Genomic DNA, 21121 nt, shown 5'->3' with positions numbered 1-21121 from the left:
TTTTTGTATTTTCAGTAGAGACAGGGTTTCCCCATGTTGGCCGGGCTGGTATTGAACTCCTGACCTCAGGTGATCCTCCTGCTTTGGCCTCCCAAAGTACTGGGATTATGGGTGTGAGCCACGGTGCCTGGCTGAATCACTGTTTCTAAGTGCCTCCGAGAGAGATTCTGGAGTGTCCACTACTCTATGCTGAGACCACTCTAAAAGAACAGTTCAGCTTGTGGCTATAAGCTCTCAGGGGAGGGGGAACATTTTCCTTTTATTCCACTTCCCCCCAGATCCAAGGTCAAGATCAGCACACACCCTCTTCTTTCTTTGGGATGTATCTTCCTAGGTCACCTGTTCTAGTAGTTTTCTGTGGCTGCTGTAATAAATTACCACAGAGTTGGTGGCTTACAGTAACACAGATTTCATATCTTCCATTTCAGAAGATCAGCCATCCAAAATAGATTTCAGTGGACTGAAATCAAGGTGTTGGTGGGGTTGCGTTCCCATGGAGGGTCCTGGCTCCTGGGCTAGCCCCAGGGTGGCTTACTCCACTGGCCCAGAGGATTCGCATCATTTCTCACCTCATCACCTTGCTCTTCCTTTCCTACTAGCTCAGCCATTCACACAAATGCCTTTAGATTGCCCCCAACATCTTGTGGGTTCTGGGCCACATTGCTCCCAAAGTCTCCGCAGCTTTCTCGGGCTGCGCTTGCTCCCCGCCACCCTCCAGTTGCCCTTTCCCTCTGCTACATCTCCATGGTGTAGCATGGTTATAGACCCCGGAAGCTACGGTGTGGAGAAGGCATTGGCAGTGTCCCAAGATGAGGAGAGGTGCAGTTCACCTCTGTCCCTTTAGGTGGCCTGTTGGTCTCCATGTTCTCCATGGGGTTCTTCTAGTCCCCAGCCTGGGCTTTGCAGCCCAAATTCCACAGCCAGAGAACCACAACACTCACATGTGCCAGTCTGCCCACACCCCTCCCTGTCACTCTCAGGATGCCACCCAGCCGTGGCAGCCCTCAGGTTCCAGGCAGGGCTCCGGGCTGACTTGGCCGGTGTCTCAGGGATCACTTGTGAGTGCTGGGTCCTCGCTTTTCTGCTCTGTCCATGGCAGTGGACATCTATGGCATAACTGCAGTGCTGTGACTGTTGCATGTATCATTTCTTCCCCCACTAGAAAGTCTGCTCTGAGCAGGCAGAGCTCACTGCTGCAACCCAGTCCCCCGACAGTGTGTGGCACAGACTAGGGGTTCAAATGGAGGTGAATGAATGTGCAACTCAGAGCTTGGGCCAGCGGGCAGTGTAAGCACAATATGGGAAATGATAACATGGGGCGGGGAGTGGGGTGGTGCTTGAGTCCCTGGCCAGCCCGACACACCCCCCTTTCCACCATGGGCAGTCCAGAGAGACCAAGAGGGCCTCCTTCCCCACCTTCCCCCAAACCCTCCAAGGTGCTCAGGAGGTAGCTTGCCTCTCTACTCAGTATCTTAAATAAACTGTTTATTCAGAAGGAATAATTAAAGAAAGCAACTGTGATATGGATTACAAAAACAAATAAGCATAGCTCCTCTCCAGGCTCCAGGGTGAGATGGCCCCGTGCCGCAAAGACTGCCAGCCCTGGGCTGGGTGAATCAGTGGGCTAGCATGTGTGTGTGAGTGCCGACACGCGCGCACACACACGCACACCCGCCACCCACAGGGGTGTGGGCAGAAATGAATGACTGTGTGTGTCTGCAGCTTGGCCCCTTCCCCAGCCCCCAAAGTAGCAGCGGCTGTGTGGGCCCCGCAGCAGCAAAAGTGAGGCCTTCTTCTTCCCCTCCCCCTCCCCAGCTCTCGCTCTGAGACCCCATCTCCTCCGGCAGCAGTTTGACCACCCTCACTCACAAAGAGCCCCAGTGATCCCGTCAAGACATCTGGGGGAAGAGGGAAAAAAAAAAGCCCACCAGATGTGTGGCCGGGAACCTGCCCAGTCGCTCCTAGGCCATGGATGCAGGCAGCCACTGCACCTCTGGGTCCCCATTCCCTGGGAGGCCCCAGCCCCGAGAGGCCCAAGCCCTTGGTGGAGAAACAGGGAGGTGACAACACCAGTGATGGCAAACTCCTCTCCCCCAAGCAACCATTTGGGGACAGGGGAGGGACTGGGAGCCAGTCCCTGTGGCAACAAGGTGAGACACACCCTTCCTGAAGGAGGAAGCGCAGGGAGGTGCAGGGCCCAGCCGAGCTGGCCGAGCACCCAGGGCCGGGGCCGGGGCCTGGACAACCACCTGGAGAGGGAACCCCCACCCCCATCCCGCAAAGCAAAAAGTAACAGTCGCAGAAGAGGCAGGCTTAGAGCAGCCCTGCCGTAGGCACGTTGATTAGGACGCCAGCCCGCGTGAGGTATTGCGCTCTCCCCCCAGCACCCTGCTCAGGCCGAGCCCTCCCGCCCTCCCCTCCCTTGCCGCACGAGTGGGCAGGGACACCCGTGGGTGGGGGTGGGGCAGGGGCCGGCCCGCCGGCCACTGGGCCCTAGGTAGGGGCCAGCTCGAAGGCGCCATCACTGGTGGGGGTGGTGAAGAAGGAGGGCGGGTCAGAGGCCATGGATGCCTGCCCCCCACTGCCCTGCTCCTGTGAGCGGCGCTCCTCCAGCCGCAGGCTGCGCTCAAAGTCCAGCAACTGCCCCATGAAGTTGAAGTTGGGGGAGATGTTAGACTTCTTTCTCTTGACCAGGTCATAGGCATCGTTGAGAGAGAGGTGGAGCTTCTGCATGAGGTAGGCCACAGTGACGGTGACAGAACGGCTGACCCCCGCCAGGCAGTGGACGAGCACCCCGCAGTTCTGGGACAAGGCCTCATCTAGATGGGGCAGGACAGGGCCCGGGAGACCCCGAGGGCAAGCGTGTGTGAGGCCGAGGCCTTCCGAAGACCCCGCCCTGCCCCCTGAGCCAGATGGCCACGGCCTGGAGTTTTCGCTGGTGGCCTCTGGGGGCCGCCCTAGCTCTGCCTGTCCCCTAGAAGTGCCACCCTGGCTTTTGGCTCTGGGAATGGCAGCTGGGCTTGGGAGGAGTGCTCACAAGGGGGAGGCCAGAGCAGGTCTTGGGGAGGGCGGGTGGGGCGGACTCACCGATGAACTCAATAGCCTCCGGGAAGAACTGCGACAGGTTCTGGCTCCAGTGGTCGGAGATGGGGATCTGCTTGTAGTGAAAGTCGCCATTCTTCTCGAAGAAGTTTGGGAGGTTGGGGGTGACATTGAGGATGTAGCGGATGCCCAGTTTGGCCAGGCTCTCCAAGTTGGCGGAATCCCGGGCACTGCCCAGATAGAGGTTGGGCAGGATCTGGACAGGGAAGGATGCCCGCAGCCCCACTGGCGGGGGTGTGGCACCCTCCGAATCCAGGCCACAGCTCATGGAGTCGCGGTCAGCCTCGGATTCCGCATCAGAGCAGTCGGAGCCCAGGCACAGACTGCCCAACCCCACTACAGGCACCGGACTGGGCACCGGGGCCATGCTGGAGCCGGCACGGCCACTAAGGCTGGTCTCACACAGGTGAGGGCACTCGGCCTGGAATCTGCTGAAGCCACCTGTGGGGGAGAGGGCATGGGGCCTGCTGACCTGGCCTCCTGGGCAGCCAAGTACCTCTGTCTGGGGCTGGGGAGCTGACCCTAGACAACTTGGAGGGTTTGCAAATGTTCCTAAAAGGAACACAAAACCCAGCAGCTTGGTGTGTCCTGGTGCCACGTGGAGCCCTAGCCACCCTCACTCAGCACTCTCGGCCACTGCTCTGGACAGCAAGTGCCCACTGCAGCTGCTGGGGCTGCAAGAAGCTGGGCTCACGCTGAACCACCGGAGAGGATCTTACACCCCTAGGGTCAAGCTGAGGCAGGTGTGAGGGCTCAACAGAGCTGAGATATACTGCCAGCCTTAGGGAGGACTGTGGCCATCAGTTAAAGAAAAGGAAGTTCTCTGCCTGGGCATGTCCTGACCCTCAGGGATGAAGTGGGACCCCAAGATGTGGGGAACTTGGGGGAGAATGTGACATTCCACCAGAATGGTTCTAAAGTCTCAAGAAGCCAGCATCTCTATTTACAGATACTATTTCCCCGGCCTGGAAACCTGACACTTTATATGCTGTTCAGGAGGCTAAGGTGGGAGGATCGCTTGAGCCCAGGAGGCTTCAGTGAGCCGTGATTGCACCAATGCTGTCTGACCCCTGCCTCCCTTGCTCATTTGCTGAGCAGGTGGGAGAGGTGGCGATACCCTTGCCGAGACCCTGGGGAGCCCACACTTTCTACTTCGCTCTTGAGCATCCTGAGAACTAGCTCAGGTCAGGCCAATTCTCCCCATTTTCCAGGCTCAGAGACTGGGCTGCCGAGGGTAAAGAACTTGCCCACGGTCACACTCAGGCTTCCCTCCTCTCAAAGCAGCCTGGCAGGTCATCAGAGGAGGGGGGCCTCAACTCGCTTTGGAAAAAAAGAAGTGGGGCTGGCCTAAGGTCAAATGAATCCCAAACGCCCTGGAAGGAGGGCCCCGCGGCACCTACCCTGAAGGTAGTAGGCCAGGTAGCCTTCCTCTCGCAGCTTCTGCAGCAGGGTGCCCAGCACCGACTCGGCCTCCCACTCCTCGGCCTCGGCCTCTGCCTCCCCGCGCCGGCGCCGGCCCCCACCCTGGTCGTACAGGAGCACCGGGGCAGGTGGGGGCGGCTGCAGCGGCGGCCCGGGCAGGAGCGCGCGCACCGACAGGCTGCCCCTTCGCAGGCGGCGCAGCAGCAGCGCCGGCAGTGCCACGCTCAGCGCCCCACCGATGCGCGCCGACTCGTACAGCTCGCGGCTACGGCAGTCCAGGAGCAGGAGCCGCGGTCGCGGGGGCGACAGCTCCCGGCGCAGCCACAGGCACGAGCGGCCCAGACCCTCCATGGGCGATCGGCTCCCTACACGCCGGGCCACGGGCGCTGCGGAGAGAGAGAAGGCACAGTGTGAGCTCCCGGAGGGCCGAGGGGGCTCAGACTTGAAGCTCGCCCTGCGTCCTGAAGGCGGGAGCCCAGGGTCCCCCACCGTGAGGACTCCCAACAAGGCGCCCCAAGAAAACCCCCAGGCAGCAGCTTGGCCCGGGGAAGGGTCCTCGAGAAGAGGGCTGAGCGACTAACTGCCCCTTCGAGGCTCACCCCTGAGGCCGCAGCCGCCTCCCTCCATACCGCCTTTCTGCTCCTCTCTCGGCCTTCTCGCGAATGCTCCCCAAGTTCGAGCTTCCGACTCTGGTTGGGGGTGTGCGTGTGAGGGGTGCCAGTTCGAGGCCTAGATCTCCCCCACGGCCAGGTGGGCCAGGAGAACAGAGGAGGCGCCGAGGTTCTGGGCCTCAGCGAGTCCTCTCAGAGGTGACCTGGCCCCCGGTCCCCCATCTCCCCCACCCCTAGGAGAGAACAAAAGGAGAGAGACCTGGAGCGAAATCCGGAGGTGGACGACCGCGCGTGGACGTTCTGGCCACGGTCACTGCCACTGCGGAACGCGGGGCGCCGTCCCGGGGCAGGGAGTCCCCAGGCCTGGCCGCCAGGAGAAGGCGGGGTGGCGGTACAGGCTTGCACGTGGAAGCCGAGCCCCGCGCAGCCCGCGCACTGGCCGCTTCCTGGCAGCCGGACCCAGCCTCCACTTTGGAAACTGCCTTCGGACGTGGAGTTACAACTCCGAGGGGCGGGCCGGGGCGGGGCTCCGGGGGCGGGCCCGGGGGGCCGGTGAGCCAACGGGTGCTAGCCGAAGCAGTCGGGTGGGACCTGCGAGTCGGCTGAGCTGGGGCTTCCACCGAGGCGGGACGGGGTCGGGGCAGAGGCCAAGGGCAGGTCAGGGGCCCAGCAGGGGACCAGCTGCGGCTCCCCTGGCCGGCGCCAGCCTGGCCTCGGGAGGCAGGGGGAGGGGTGGGGACCAGAGCCCAGCCCCTCTGCCGCGGAAGCTGCCTCCAACCCAACTCACTAGGTGATACTGGACCATCTTCTCCCCTTCCTGGATCTCAGTGGCCGCATCTCTGTAATGGGCTCATAGCTACCAGCTTGGCCAAACATGGGATGCCACCGAAATCACGGAGGGGAGGAGGAAGCAGGACCAGAAACTAGTGCAGCTTTGTCCCAGAGCTCTGCTGCAGGGCAAGGCAGGCAGGAGCAGCTCCTGAATACCTCCCAACCCCAGCCTGCTTCACTCGCACAGGACAGGCCAAAAGCATCCAGGAGCCCTGAGTTCCCAGCCCTAAACTGGGGCATTCTGGTCTTATCACATTACTGATCCTAAGAGTCACCCCTGTCTCCCCACTCTGCCTCCTTCCCTTAACCCCGCTTCGGCTGATCAAAGTGGAGAGAAGTAGTTTCTACCTAAATATCTCTCACATACACGCCTCTCTCTCCTGTCCCCTGCCCTAGCCAAGGGCTCAAATTCATCAGCTTTAGGCCAGGTCACTGTAATGTCTTGCACAACAGTCTCCCTGCCTCTGGGCCTGCAACGACCTGCCCTCCACCCTGCCCTGCCCAGCCCTGCCCAATGTCAGAATGCCATTCACTCAACCAAGGCTGGCGGCCTCCATCCTTTCCTCTATGGGCACAACAGGAGGGACAGATCCACAGGCAGCAAGAGCACTGGACAAGGTCTCAGGTGTGGTGAGCACTGAGGCAGGAGACCAGGGTCAGGGGGAGGTGTCCACAATGCTGATCTGGCTAAAAGTCCCTTCTCTGCTTAAAGCCCAACAAAAGCAAATAACAGTGTTGAAGGAAAATGTACAATAGATAAGATAAAGCTCATACCCAACCAAAAGGTTAAGACCCCTGTAGATAAATGGGCAAAGAACCTGAAAACACTGCATACTGCAGGAAGGAGGGAATGTGGTGGCCTAACAAATATTTGGGGGAAGGTTCAACTTCAGGCGTAGAAGGAAAGCAACTCCAATAAACAAGTAACAACGACCAAGGAGGTAACACTTCCCACCTACCGCGTTAGAAATGTTCTCATTTTTGAGAACACGCAGTGCTGGCAAGATTGCTGTGAAATCAGCGTGCTGTTCAACTGTTGCAGGGTTATATATTGGTACGGCCCTTTTGGAAATTAATCTGGCAATATCAAGAGCTAGGAAAGAATCCCAACCCTCTGACCACTTTTGGGAATCTAAGGAACTAAAGTAAAAGAAAGCAAAGTTATGCACACAAAGATGGGCACCACAAAACATTTTTCTAACGAGTGGAAAATGCAAAGCAAACTATGAGTCCAAAGACTCCTCTCAGGAGCCATGGAGTTAGAGGAGAAAATGTCTAAGGTCATGGTTAGGTAAGAGGGCAGGTGATGGAAAGCTAGGTGGGTCACCTCTAAGGGGCTTCCAGTTTGCCCCTCTTCCTCCCTTTCAGGCAGTGGGCTGCTAACTGGGGACTCCCAGGACCCTGGCACTGGGCTGCTGTCTGGCCACACCCCCATGTCCCTGTATCTAACATGAGTCCTAATTCCTGCATCTAAGGACCTTGGGCAACTGGACTGTGTCCTTCCTTCTCTTGCCCAGTGGGCATGGGCCCCAGCCCAGGCCTCCCTCCCATGCCCCCTGCCCAGATTCTGAGATTCTGCTCATTCTTCAGGCCCTCTCCTCCAGGCAGCCTTCCCAACTCAGAGCCAGTAGTCTCCCTCCTCTGTGCTCCCTAGTGTGGTCACTTTCCCCCTTTCTCAGTGTGTTCCTGGGGCAGGGACTTTGTCTTCTGTCTTCTACCTTCTCCTGTCTCACAGCCTAGCTCCACAGTGGCGGAGGTGGTCACCGGCACCCAGCCTGGGGGCTGCCTCCAGGCCCACTGCAGCTGTGGGTGGGAGCTAAGAGTGGGCAGGGGTTGAAGGCACCACGGAGGTTCTGCCATGTGCCAGTCTGGTTGTGGATAGTGGGGGTGGCACAGGGCTATGACCAGCAGGGAGCTGGACAGCCACTTCCCCCGCCCGCCCTGCTGTGGGGGCTCAGTTTGGCTGGAGAAGGAGCTCCTGAGGTGCTCAGACGTGCTCTCTGGAGAGGGATCCCTGGAGGTGAGAGCTGGGCTGGGATGAGGACGGGGACAGGCAACCTCCGCAATGGTGAAGGAAGGGGAAGCCTAGGATCCAAGGGTCCACGTCTCCTGACGCCTGGCGAGGGACTCCCCTGCACCCAACTGCGGAGTCCTGCTGGCAAGCCCTCCCGCCGGGAGAAAGCATTTGGGAGGAGGCCACTAGGGGCTCAATTTCCAAAGTCAGAGCTCAGTGCTTGGGGCCCACAGCGCCCGCAGCGCCAGCAACAGGACAAATGGGAACCTGTTGCCACCTCCGCACTGCAGGGCTGAGCGCAGCCAACCCCCTAACGCCCCTCTCACCGGCGACCCTAGGCGGGCCGTCCCAACTCAAGCCCCCTGCAGCGCCGGCTCTGGGCTCCGACCCGCCCACAGCCGCTCGCGGGTGCGCTGTGCTGGGGGAGGCCGCGCCGCGCGCCCGGGCCTCGCCTGGCCCCCTCCGGCTGGCGGAGCCAGGCCGCGCGCTCGCTGCTCGCCGCAGGGTGGGCGCTGCGCCTGCCGCCCCCGCCCCCGCCCCCGCCCCCGCCCCCGCCGGGCGCCCTGGGCCTCCGCCGGGCCGGGCCAGCGCCCCCTGGAGGCCGAGGGGACGCCGCCGCCTGCAGGCCTCGCGCGCGCCGCGTGCGCCCTCTGGTCCCGGGAGCCTCCCGAGAGCGGCGCCGCGCCGCCTTCCCCCACGAAATGCATCGTTCCCGCCGGGCCGAGTGACAGGATTTCGGCTGTCGCGGCCGGGTCACATGGCCAAGAGCACAAGTCCCAGCGACAGCGTGCCTGCCAAATCCAGTGTCTTTTCCATCAAATCCACTTTCTGCTGGGGATGGCTTTCTGCTTTTCCTGGTCGGTCTCCTCGCGGGACTGGGAGTTCCTCCAAGGCAGGAACGGGTGTGTGCCCGGCCCCAAGCTGGCCCCAGCCCCCAGTGCAGGGCCTGGCACGCGCCCGGCGCTCGCGGAAGAAATGCTCGTTAACAAAGAAGGCATGAATGAATGAAACCAATTGTTGCCTGAGGGAGCTGCTCCTGCTTTTCCTTCTGCGGATCACACACTCCTCCCCCACCCCGACACGCACAAGCACACGTGCACACACAGCCCTCCCCGTAACACACACGCAGGCAGGCACCCAGACAGCGCGCGCGGACGCCAGCCCCCATGGAACCCACCTACTACGTGCTTGCCGGGCAGCTGGCGTCCTTTTGGTCCCACCTGGGCCGCCTCCATTTCAGCGCCGGGCTCTCTCCGCCTCCTCCCCGCCCCTCCCCGGGGCCCCTTGCTTCCACATCTAAGTACCCTACCTTGGACCCCAAAGTGCCTTCTTTATCTCTTAGGGAAGAGGCCAAACCAGTCGCTGGGGAGTCTCAAGGTCTGTCTAGGGAGGCACCTGGGGGGCCCAAGGCTGCTGAGCCGCTGCCGAAGGAGAGCCAGAGGTGCCTGGCAGGGATGCCACCAAATGCTGCAGCCTCTAGAGCCCGCGTGCCAGGTGTTGGGGGGGGGAGGAAGGGAGGGACTCAGAGATGTGCTGGGGGGTGTCGAAGGCTATTTGTGATGGGGGCGGGGCAGGGTGCTGGAGAGCGTGAATCCAGCAGGTGTGCGCGCTTGCTGGGGTGGATGAGAGTGCGCCTTGGAGATGCTGGAGGTGTGTGCTTGGGACGTGGGGAGTGTCAGCCACTGGGATATGGGTTTCTGATGGGACCTTGCTCCGGGGTGGGTGGACTGCAGTGTCTGTGGGCTGGGAACGTGGGTGGGGTGTCTGTAATGGGCAGATGGGGAGTTCGAGGTGGTGGGGGCATGGTAGGGGGAGCTATGTTAGTGCAGGTATCGCAGAGATGTGTTGGAAGCGTGCGTGTGCGCCTGGGTGTGTATTGGGGCGTGGCAGGGTCTCGGTGGGTTGGCATGAGTTGGGGACAGTGGTGAGTGGTGGGGCAGGGGCTGCTAGTGTGTGCACTACAGGAACCCGGGTCTGTGGTGCGAGGTTTGTACGCGAGCGAGTGTGCAGCCGGTGTAAGTGACAGGGGACACGGGAGGTGCACAGGCGGGGTGCGGGGGTGTGCGGCGGCAGCACCGAATGGGTCTCGTGGGGGCGCGTGCGCCGGCTTCGTGGGGTGTGCGTTGTCAGGACTTTGGGGCTGCAGGATGGAGGAGCGCACGTCGGGGCGGGGGCAGTCAGGCCGGGTGGGGTGGGGGTGGGGTGGGGGTCCCCTGGGCGCCGCGTGCTCCACTCACCTCCGCTCTGCTCGGTTCTCCGCGCCGGTTCCCTGCGTCGCGGCCGGGAAGTTTCCGAAGCTCGGGCGGCGGGAAGCGCCACTGCTGCCGCCTAACGCCACCGGAACCCTGGGTGGCGGCCTCGCCTGGAGCGGAGGGGCAGCCGCCGCCGCTGCGGAGGGAAACTCCAAATCCCGCCTCCGCCGCCGCTGCCTCCTCCGCCTCTGCCGCCGCCTCCTCTCCTCCCGTAGCCGTCTTCTCCGCCCCCTGCCCAGGAGGGGCACTGTAGCTGGCGGCGCGCAGGGAGGGAGCGGGGAGGGGCCGCAGCCTGCCCGGCGTCTCCCTCCACCTCCCACGCCCCCGCCCGCCTTCCTCCCACCTGCAAGCCTCTGCCCTCTAGGCCAGTCCTGTCCGACGCGCCCTGCGCTCCCCGGTCCCCAGTGGCGCTACTGAGTGGGGGCTCCCGAGCTTGGGGCGCGGGAGTGGGGTTGGGGGCCCTGAACTAAGCTGGACCTGGGCTAGGGGGACAGTTACAGCGCAGAATCTGCACTGGCACCCCAGCGAAGGGGCCCATTGAGGACCGGGCACAGCTTGGTCCCCCAGAGCCACCTCCTGCTCCCACAGTGGAGAGGGTATAAAATCCGGCTGACAGCGCTGCCAATTCCACCCCCCACCCCAGGTCCCCCTGCAGTGTCTCCTCTCATTCTCATGTGTCAGATTCTGGCTAATAGTAATAGCATTTGAGCCTCAGTGCCTGGAAGAGGTGGAGCCAGGACGTTTGGGTGGGGGAGGGGCTGGGAGCGAGTAGGGAGAGGCTGTTGTCACTAGGTCCCGTTAGCTTTCTCCTCTGTACCAAAGGTCACACGCATTGCCCATCGAGGACCTCATTTTATCCTTACAGCAGTTCTGGAAGTCTAAGGAGTTTGTCCCCATGCTACAGCCAGGGAAACTGAGGCCGTGGCTCCCTGGTGGTGGCACAATAGTGTAGTGGCAGAGTAGGATGTGGCTTGGTCTGGCTGAGTTCAGAAGCCTAGAGCCTGAGCAAGTGTGAGTGCAGAAGGTTGCGTGGGGAGGGGAGGCAAAGGGCAGCCCGCGGGGATGTGCACCTGGCCTTCCTGGGGCTTCCAGGCCAGCCTGGCCTCGTGCCTTCAGTGGGGGATTGCCTGAGACTCGGCAGGAGGCTGTGAGCATCAAGGGCCGTCTTCTCCGCCCAGGGAGCGCAGGATAAGGTGCGGCCAGGCAGGGCTGGGATGCCAGCAGCTCCGCTGGCCGCTTGGCTGTGTCTGCGGCAGCGCTGAATTCCCCTGAGTCATTACCCCTGGAAGAGACGAGGGCAGCACTTTGCCTCTGGAGCCCAGGTCCTTGTCCCATCTGGGTCTCCATTTCCTGGTCTGTAGGTTTGGGGAGAGAGGTGGGACCATATGATCTTCAAGGGCCCTCCTAGCTGTGCTGCAGTTTCAAGCCATGGCACCGGAGCTGGGAGGGTCCTGCTGTGGCCAGCCAGGCCTGCCCACCCTGCTCTGGGCCCCGACTGCTCCTCTGCACCTTTTCAGCCTTGGCAGCAGCACAGTCCCTCCTGGGAGGAGGCCTCTGGCCCTGCAACCCTCTCCCTGCTCTGAACGCTGGGCCTCGTGGGACTGCACTGGGGCTCTCCCCTACAGCCTTGGACTTGAGCTTGCACCTACCCTAGCCACGCCACACAGGCAGGCACATGCAGCTGCCACTGGTTCCCGTACTGCTAGATGTGCTGAAGTTACGGAACCTTTCCTAATAAATCAATATACCGTAGAAGCTGTGCTCTAAAAACAGGGGGCTGGCTTTCACACTCCCCCTCCACCGAGGGCGCCTCCTGTTTGGGGAGGATGGATGACAGCTTTGCCCATGGCCTGGGTGCCCAGCTGGCCACCAGCAGAGTCTTGGTGGGTGAGCTGACTCAGAGGAGTTTCTAGCAAGGTTGGTTAACATCCCCACCTCCGCCACCATCCCGTGCTTTAGTGACTCAGGGCTGAGAGGCTGGGGAAGAAACATTTGGATTAAAGAATGCCACCCTCGCCCCTGCACAGCTCCCACTCTAGCCTTCCTGGTGTCTCTGCTCTCCAGGCAACGAGACCCAACCATTGCCGGAAGAGGAGCATGCAAAGGCCAGGCCTGCCCGGAGATGCCCGGGGAGCTCTCAAGGCACAGGCCTGCTCGGTCTCAGGAGATAGTGGTTCCCTCCTCGTCCCCAGGGCTGGGGAAGAAAATGCAGAAAGCTCCCAAGGGGGACTTCAGTGAGTGCAAGTTTGCTTCGCAGAACCGAGGGCACAGCTGGGCCTCTGACTCCGAAGCAGCTGGGTCCATCTGCTGCTGACAGGAGTCTCAGGGTGAGGTGATGGGGCCGCCCCAGCCCTCACCCTCCATTCCACCCGGAACCCCAAGGCCACTGCCGTCCTTCCTGTCCCTTCCTTGGGGATGGCCACTGGGAAGCGGCCATCTTGTTTCCTGTCAGACCCCACACCCTCCCAAATCCCAAAGGTGCTCCCCAGAGATCTTGAAAGCAGCCACAGGAACCGCCAGCCCCGGGCAAGGTGGAGGGGCCAGGGAGCTGTGCTTTGCTTGGGGTAGAGAGGTCTTTAGCCTGGCAGTGCCTCCGGCGACCGGTCCGACTGACACCCTCTGACATGGAGGGCTTTGGCTGAAGGCATCCGTATCTGTTAAGGGGCAGTTTGTTCAGGGCCCGATTCCGGGCCACTCTCCAGGCAAATGAGGTTTTGGAAGAGACCGTGGGAAAGGTGATGGCCGTCAAAGCCTCACACCTGGCACAGGGGCAGGCATGTTCCTGCCATAAGCTTAGCGCCCTCCGCAGGGCCCTGCCCAGGGTCCCCAGGCTGCCTTGCTGTTGGCTTGTCTCAGCGTACCTCAGCGCCTGCTGCCGCTGCCTCTGAATGCTGGGTCCTCCCTGCCTGTGTCCCTGCATGGAACCCGGATCACATCGGCAGGCCCCGGAGCCAGGGTGCACACACATCCAAGACTTCATTTCTGGGCAACCATTGGGTCCCACAGAGATGGCTTCTGCGGCTGAAGCCATCTGCTCACATGGCAATCCCCCCGCCCCGCACCAACCCTCCGACTCCTCCCTCTGCACCCCTCCCAGATCTGAAGCGCTTCAGCCAGCATCTTCTAGATGTATCCCGCTACCAGTTACCATGTCTTCAGAAGCACCCTACCTGTCTGAAGTAGCTCCCAAAGAAGCCATGCCCAGACATTTGAAACAAAATGGCTCTGAAATCTCACTTGCAGACGAGGTCAAAGGCAGGTCAATTGGGCAGGTGAGTGCCCAGGGGTGTGAGTATCAGGGAGGGACAGGAGGTAGGTGGGAGGGAAGGGAGGGGGGCAGAACGTAGAGCGTCAGCCTGTGCAACGATTGATTTCTGGGGGCCAGGACCTGGTGAGCCATTAACACCCCCATTCAGGGAGGGCTCAGGTTCAGGCTCAATACATTCCCCCTCTGGCCAGCTGCATAGGCTCCCTCTCCTTGTCTAGTCCTCCCAAGCAGCAGTGCACGTGTGTCTGGATATACATTACAGATGATATAATCCTTTTAGCAGGAGAACCAGCTACCCACACCCCTGCGCTGGACAGGGGAAGGGAAGTGAGGGGAGACAAGGAGCCTCTGTCCAGACCCCGTGCAGGGGGAGAGCTGGAGAGAGGGCAGCAGGTGACTTTCCCGCGTGGCCCAGGGACATCCAGGGCTAAGGGAACCAGGAGAGAGGGGAACCACCAAGGGTGAAATGATGCGTCTGGGGAGATTGGGGATGCCAAGGGTGTGCCCAGTCTACCTAGCTCCCCTGCTGCAGATCCCCCCTCCCCCGCTTTGCCCTGCCTGGCTCAGAAGGAAGGCCCACCTGCCTTTCTGGCCACATTTCAACACCCCCACCTCGCTCCCCTGCCAGGAACATGATTCTTCAGTCAGGGTGTCTCATCACAGGTAACAAGATAAGACATGAGACAGGCAGCCATGGCCAGGCCCAGGCAGGGGCTTGTGGCGAGCGCTTGCCCTGGCTCAGATGTCTGCAGGAGTGGAGAGGGGCTCCTGGAGGCTGTGGGTTTTTCTCATTTCGCTCCTAGGGAGCCTCTGCCCCTGCGCGCTCTGTCACAGCACCTGTTGGCTTGTCTGGCTGCCTCCCTCCACCACTCCCCATCTCCTCCCAGCACTGAAAGGCCCAGCCTGGTGGGCCCTGTTGGCTTCCTGCACCCAGACCCTTCCGAACCCTCAGGCTGCTGAGCCCCTTGCTGCTCTGGCATCTGGGAGCACCCAGCACCTCTCCTGCCCACCACTGCCACTTGCCCAAGGCCCTGCAGTGATCAGGGGCACAGCTGGAGCCAGAATCACAGCTGTGGGTGCCACAAGTCACCTTCCAAACAAGGAGTCCCAGCTGATGGAGCCTTGTAGCCTCCAGGACAGGGTCTCCGGGTGGGCTACCCTTGGAAGCGCTGCTGTCCTGAAGCTTCCACGTTGTGTGCAGGCCCCTTGGGTAATGGTAACAGCAGCTCCAGGGACAGATGAGGGTCTCCTCCCTCCCACCACTGGGGCCGTGACCGTGAGGACAAGCCATGCTGTTTGCTGCACTTCTTGTTTGCTTCTAGATGAGGACGCCGAAGTATGGAATGGGGGGACGGTGACCGGGCGATGCACTCAGGTCCATAGACTAGCAACCAGGGCCCCATGGCCAGAGCACTCCTCTGCAGGGAACTGCCTCTGCCCTTGAGTGGCTCTTTCTCATAGGCTGGGGGACAGGCAGGAGGGGATGTGCTACCCCAGGCCTCAGTCACCTGGCAAGCCACCCCCCCGGCCAGAGCAAGGAAGGAGGCAACTCCCTCCTGGTTGCAGAAGGGCGCTGGAGAGCCACGGGTGCCACCCGAATTGCAGAGAGGACCCGGCCTGCCCTTGAATGTGGGCCCCCCCGCCACAGTGGAGTTCAAGGCTGTGGTCCAGAGCATGGGCACTCCAGCCCAAGTGCGGGCCTTCTCCTCTGTCACCATCTCTTAGCCCTGCCGCCCCCTCTCCTCGGGTTCTCGCTGCCCCCTCCTCGTTCTCCTGCCTGAGGGCCTCGCCACAGGAAGGCTCAGGATATTTCTGCCAGCTCTCTGGGGAGTTCTCCCGTCTCAATTTAGAGAGCAGCGATTACCCCTCAATACCTGCTTCCCACATCAGTGGCTGATTTGGGTCCCGAGAGCCCCGGAGAGGAGATCAGTGCAGATGCGGTGCCACGTGACCTTCTCACACCTCGGGACCAGCTCCTGGGCAGAGAGAAGGTGGAGAGGAGGGGGAAGGTGAGGAAGGTGGCAGCCACGTCCCAGGGATCAACCGCATCCATGTGGAGAGGGCCAGTGGGCCTCTGCCTGAGAGATGCCATGGGTGGGAAGGGGACAGCCAAGGCTCCTTGTGTGGGATCAGGCACACAGCCTGGCCTTCCCAGTGGGAGGCTGTGGCAGGTCACTGAGCCCCTTCCAGGGCTTCTTACTGCCCTGCTTGCAACGACAGGGTAACCATCTCCACAGCCATCTCCCTTCCACCACTGCACACTGCATCCCCACTGCCATGTCAATGTTGCACAGAGAAAAGGAGGGTGCACACAGGGGGCTCCGGGAGTTAGTCATCAGTCCTGGCCACTGCTGTCACCACCTGGAACAGGGCCTGAGACTCCTTTTTCACTGCCTCTTGAACCCCAGGGAGAACGGCTGTGGCTGACATGGGCTAGGACCATGAGGGTGACCCAGGGTCCAGTCTGTCAGCCTGTAAGGCTCAGCTCTCAGGACGCATGGTTGGAGAGCTGGCCAGAACCATGAGGACCATGGCTGCCTGTTCTTCTCAGCCCTAAAGGGGAAAGCAGGGGAGGCTGAGGATGGGATCCCTAGGACCATGAGCCTAGGAAGACTTCCTGGTTGGCAGCGCAGCCAGCTTGAGACTGGCTTCCTGGAGGGGTGAGCATCCCGTCTCTAGAGGATCCAAGCAGAAGCTGCAGGGCTGCTGCCTTTCTTGCGCTACCCGCTGCAGTGGTGAGCCCAGCCAGAGGGAGGTGTCACAGATGGCTGGCGCTGAGGCTGGCTGCTTGGCATCTGAGGATGGGCCTGCTCCCGGCCCTGCTCCCTGGCTGGCTGTGGTCAGAATTGCCCTACAGTGGATGCTGGATGTTTCCTTGGAGCTCAGCACAGGCAAGGCAGGGAGGTCTGCCCGGGAGCTCTTGGGCTGGATCTCCTGGCCGGCGGCGTCTCTGATGCATGCTCACTTCCCTCTTCTCGGCCCAGCCCAGCCAGGACCTCAAGGGCCCCAAGGGAGCCACAGTGAAGGCCCTTGCTTGGCCTCTGAAGGGTCTTTTGTGTCCTCATAATTTGGGTCGGTGCTACCTGTCGCTTGACACTTCTCATGTTGCCCGAAGACCTGTAGGAGCAGGAGCTGGTGATCCTCAGCACACTGCTGTCCTGTTTCTCTGGGCGTGTCATTTATTGATTGTTGTTTTGAGGGAGGGATGAGTGTTGGGACCTCCTAGCCCACTGCCTGGCTGACGTCACTCCAGTGCTCATACACTGGCCTGTGACACCAGGTCTCTGCCCCAGGCTCCTGGGCCCAGCTGCCCCCAGGTGGGTTCCCTTGGGTGACCTCCAGGCTCCTCAAACTCACATGTCCCAGACTTAAGCCCAGGGCTCTTCTCTCAGTGACAGCCACATCGGCTCTGCCTGGGCAGGCTCTGTAGGCCGCAAGGGAGAGGAGTCCAGAGGTTGTCTTCAGGAAAAGGGGGTCTGTAGTGCCCAGAACGTCTTCTCCTTAGCCAAGTCCACCCATCCCCCAGGGCTCCTCCTATCCCCGTGTCCTCCATCCTCTGGCCCTCATCCCCTGGCCACCAGCCTTGAGCCTGCCCATCCTGACCTCCCTAAAAGGCCTGAGTATCTCAAAATCGTTCCATGCTACCCCGTGGCTTCCAAGTTGAGAGCCCCCTTTGGTCTGGTTTCTCCTGAGCTGCAGCTGGTGGGTGCTGTGCGTTCTTCCACCCGTCTCCCCAGAGCCCAGGCCAGCTGGCATTGCCTTCCTTGAGAAGTGGTGGCTTCCAGACGGGACTCATCTGCCTCCTGTCAAACTCCAAGGCCTCTAAGGCTCTTTCTCCACCTGCCCCTGCTTGCTTGGGTCCCCTCCTAAGGCCTCCCTCCTCATACCCACCCCCTCCTGGTTTTCTTCCCCCGACTCTGGTCACTTGTCCCAAGTCTCTTTCTCATGTCCCTCTTCTGGGGGACAACTGTGACATCAGTGTCTCCTGGGTTCCATGACTGTAGCTCCATTGCCACCTGGATGTCCCAAAGTTCTTCCTTCCACACCCCAAACTCAGGGGTGCCCTTGATTCCTCTCTCTCCATAATCACCCCTCACATTGCCAGATTTTCTCCTGACCCAGGCCCTGTCCCTTCTCGCCTGGATGACGGCCCCAGCCTCACACCCATCCTCCACATCAAGGCCAGAGGAAGTGTCCTTGCCCAGATGCCTGGCCACTCCTCCTCTCAGCCCCCTTCAGTGGCCCCTCGTGGCCTCAAGGACAAAGTCCAGCTCCACGGCCCTGAGCCATCTGGCTCCTGCTCCCTTCCCCAGCGTCCTCTCCCCCACTTCCTCCAGGCCCACATTCCAGCCCCAACTCGTGCCTTGCAGTTGCCAGAATGAAGCAGGATGTCGCGTGTTCCCTTGCCTTATTCTAAAGAAGGTCACATGCTGAGGCTCCAGGTGGACAGATATTTTGGGGGGCCACTGTTTAGCCTACTGCAGTCCTCTCTCTGTTCCCCCACTTCATGTCCATCACATGTGCAAAGTGCATTTGCCCACATCTGTGCCTGTGTGCCTGCACCCTCCTGCTGTACTGCTGCCCCCACATCTGCCTGGCAGGGCACTCATCTTTCCAGCCTCCCCCTGACGCTGGTGCTGGCGTGAAAGTCCTTTCTTTCCTTTGCTAGGACCACCCAACACAGAATGCCTATGTCCCACTTGCCCCGGACCACTGCTGTCCTTGGCTGCGGAGCAGACAGGACATTTGGAGGAGCGGCATCTGTCTCCAGGGCTTTGCCCCCACCCTGGCTCTGGGATGGGGCTGTAGCAATGTGTGTAGACACCAGGAAGGAAGGAATTAAAGGGCCTGAGATCCCTGCTCTGGTGGCCCTGTGTGGCTGTGTCTGTAGGTAGGATGGGGCAGTGGGTGGGGAGTAGGTCAGGGCTCCTGGCCACTGCCTGGCTCCCTGCGCTCCCTCAACCCTGCACTGAAGGAGGGAGCCGGGCTATAGCACAGTCATGGGAGGGGGTGCCTGTGATGGAGATGGGCAGGGTTGGGGTGCCCCCCAAAGGAGTAGGGGAGGGGGTGAGCACGCAAAGCAGAAATCAACCCCTCCAGGTCTTGTCCCCAGCCCGGCCATGCTCTCCCAATGCTTTCTCGGTGGAGAGAGTGGGCATCTGTCCATGAGCACAGAATCCGGGGAGGAGGGGGATGCCGCCGATGACAGATGACGATGAGAGAGGTTTGGGGCCTGGAGGAGCAGCTGGGCATGGCCTCTGATGGGCTGTGGGGTGCGCTGAGAGGGAGATGCGGAACCCCACATTAATGTCATGTCCTGGCCTGAGAGGGGCCCTCCCGCCTTTGCAAGATGCCCCACTCCCTCCAGGCACCCCTTGGCCTGCAGTGGGCATGGTCCTTACCCCCCTCAGCAGGTCGCTTCTTGGCTTGGTGTCCTGGCACCATGTTCCCTGCGTGCAGGGTCCTCCCCTCCTTCCCGTTGGCCCTACAGTGCTGGGCATGCCCCTCAGGTGCCCTGCTTCCCTCCCCTGTGGCATCAGCCGGCTGGTGAGGGCATGGGCGCTGCAGATGCCTCTGTGCACCAGTGTGCCTGGCATTGGGCCTGGGCACAGATTTCTGGTGGGTTATTATTTATTTATTTATTTATTTTTGAGACAGGGTCTCACTCTGTCACCCAGGCTGGAAGGCAATGGATCAATCACAGTTCACTGCAGCCTCAACCCACTGGGCTCAAGCGATCCTCCCACCTCAGCCCTCCAAGTAGTTGGGATAACAGGTACGTACCACTCACTAGCTAATCAATTTTTTTTTTTTTTTCATAGAGACAGGGTCTTCCTTTGTTGTCTAGGCTGGTCTGGAACTCCTGGGCTCAAGCGATCCTCCTGCCTGGGCCTCCCAAAGTGCTGGGATTGCAGGTGCAAGCCACTGCACTGGGCACCGAGTTCTGAGTGGAGCATGGCGAACTGGGGCGGTTCTCTGCCTGGCTAGGTTACTGGGGCCCAGAGAGGCCCATGCCCATAGGTGGCACTCGAGGCACACCCCACAGTCCCCTCCCTGCACAGGTGCTCCCCATACCCTCATCTTGGTGTGTACCGTGTGGCCCCCGTTCTTTCTGTAGCCTTGTCCCATCTTGGAAAGACTGGGAATTCCTGGGTGAGGCTCATGGGCCTGCTGTGGAATCCCTTTCTCCTGTGCACTGGTGTGCCCCAAAACTTGAGGGCACTGAGCCTTTTCTCCCGCTGCCCCTCACCTGCCCACCTGTCCCCATTTCCGCTCCAGGGAGCCCGCTGAGTCCCTGTTTCTGCTGTCTGTACCTTGTTTCTGCCATTCCCCTTCTCTAAATGCACCCTGACCTCTGTCGGAGGCCCCTCCGGCCTTCCCAGCCCAGTCCCGGCCTAGCCCTGCTCCCTTCTTCTGGCACCCGGGCACCCTTCATGGCTTCATGATGCTCCAGGTGGCTGTGCGCCATGTCAGAGAGCAAAGAGTGTGGCTGCCAGGGCCAGGCTGGCCACAGGCCTCCCAGTCTCCCTCAGCTGGCCTGGCCCGAGGCGGGCTGGCTACCCCCCAGGCACTGGCTAGGCATGCGCTAGAGGAATAAGTGGGGGCAGGGGCAGGAGGAGGGCCAGCTGCCATGTCATCACAATGGTGGTCCCTGGGACACCTCTGCCTCGAATTCTGTGACCAGTCAGCTACAGGCCTTCGTTACTGATGAAACTGAAGTCTTGTGTGAGTGCTCGTCATCTGGGAGGAGGGATTTGGGCAGAGTGCGCCTCTGTGAGGGACCAGGTGCTCCGGCAACTGCCCGAGTCCTCCTGGGCAGGCCCAGAGATGTGCGCTGAGAGCCTGGCTGCTCCCAGGGCTGCAGATGCCCTGGATGAGACGGGGCTGGAGGCAGTGACGAAGCTGGCCCTGTCCAGAGCCGGAGCAGCCACACTGCGTCCACGCATAGCTGTGCATATATACCTTCACAGGAACAGGGACAGCAGAATGCCTCTCAGCCACGTAGGCCGACTGGCCAGGACGCAACCAAGGTTGAGCTATATATGTGTGTATGTGTGCGTGTGTGTGTGTGTGTGTGTATATATATATATCTCACAGGGTCCAATAGAGACAAGGCTAACATTTTCTAGTAGAGCCTTAGTATAGTTTAGTATAGAACTTGCTGTGGAGGCAGAGATCCACAAGCCAGAGAACACCGAAGATTAGCCACAACCTGACAGAAGCCACGAGAGAGGCCTGGGACGGACCTTTCCCTCCAGCCTTCGGAGGGACCACAGCCCTGCCCAAACCCTGATCTTGAACTTCTGGCCTGCAGAGCTGGGAGAGAATAAATGTGTGCAATTTTCACACACACCATGTGCAGGATTTTGTGACAGCAGCTCTAGCAAATGAATGCAATGCTTCGGGAGTTTCAGGAAGTTTTCTTAAGTGCTCTAACGTTTAACTCGAAAAGATCCCTGTGAAGTTGAGGGCCTTAGCATTTCACAGATGAGGAAATGAAGACTCTGAACATCTGAATGACTTGTTCAGACTAATTCAGCCAGGTGGAGGTAGACCCAGAGTTCAATTCAACTCTTCAATGTGAAGTCTGGATCCAGGAAAGTAAATGTAAGTGCTCTAA

The 21121-nt window shown here is 60.7% G+C and overlaps 1 protein-coding gene and 1 long non-coding RNA gene across 8 annotated transcripts in view; one reads left to right on the top strand and one right to left on the bottom strand.

The window, feature by feature from the left end:
• Positions 1–1470: 1470 nt before the first annotated feature.
• DUSP9 (dual specificity phosphatase 9) lies at positions 1471–10416 on the bottom strand. Of its 7 annotated transcripts, XM_077987527.1 has the most exons (6): positions 7685–8121; positions 6926–7106; positions 5154–5368; positions 4503–4910; positions 3088–3543; positions 1471–2819 (listed from the first exon to the last, which is right to left on the bottom strand). In XM_077987527.1, the coding sequence occupies exons 4-6, from the start codon at positions 4873–4875 to the stop codon at positions 2494–2496; spliced, it is 1155 nt and encodes a 384-aa protein (XP_077843653.1). In that variant the 5' UTR covers positions 4876–4910; positions 5154–5368; positions 6926–7106; positions 7685–8121; the 3' UTR covers positions 1471–2493.
• Positions 9879–21121, top strand: part of LOC114674999 (uncharacterized) — a 35379-nt gene continuing 24136 nt past the window's right edge. The window contains exons 1-2 of the long non-coding RNA XR_013412870.1: positions 9879–9995; positions 19159–19276. This is a non-coding gene — a long non-coding RNA (uncharacterized LOC114674999). The remainder of the gene's footprint in view (positions 9996–19158; positions 19277–21121) is intronic.

Source organism: Macaca mulatta, chromosome X (assembly GCF_049350105.2).
Source record: "Macaca mulatta isolate MMU2019108-1 chromosome X, T2T-MMU8v2.0, whole genome shotgun sequence".
NCBI classification, from domain to species: domain Eukaryota; kingdom Metazoa; phylum Chordata; class Mammalia; order Primates; family Cercopithecidae; genus Macaca; species Macaca mulatta.
The sequence above is the reverse complement of the archived record's forward strand: the minus strand, read 5'-3'. Positions and strand labels throughout refer to the sequence as shown.

Coding starts and splice junctions, on each gene's coding strand:
- DUSP9 (XM_077987523.1), bottom strand. CDS start 9,215: ATGGAGGCGGCCCAGGTGGGACCAAAAGGACGCCAGCTGCCCGGCAAG. Junction 4,911..9,157: donor GCCCGGCAAGCACGTAGTAG/GTGGGTTCCATG, acceptor CTCTCTCCGCAG/CGCCCGTGGCCCGGCGTGTA. Junction 3,544..4,502: donor CCTGGCCTACTACCTTCAGG/GTAGGTGCCGCG, acceptor TCTCCCCCACAG/GTGGCTTCAGCAGATTCCAG.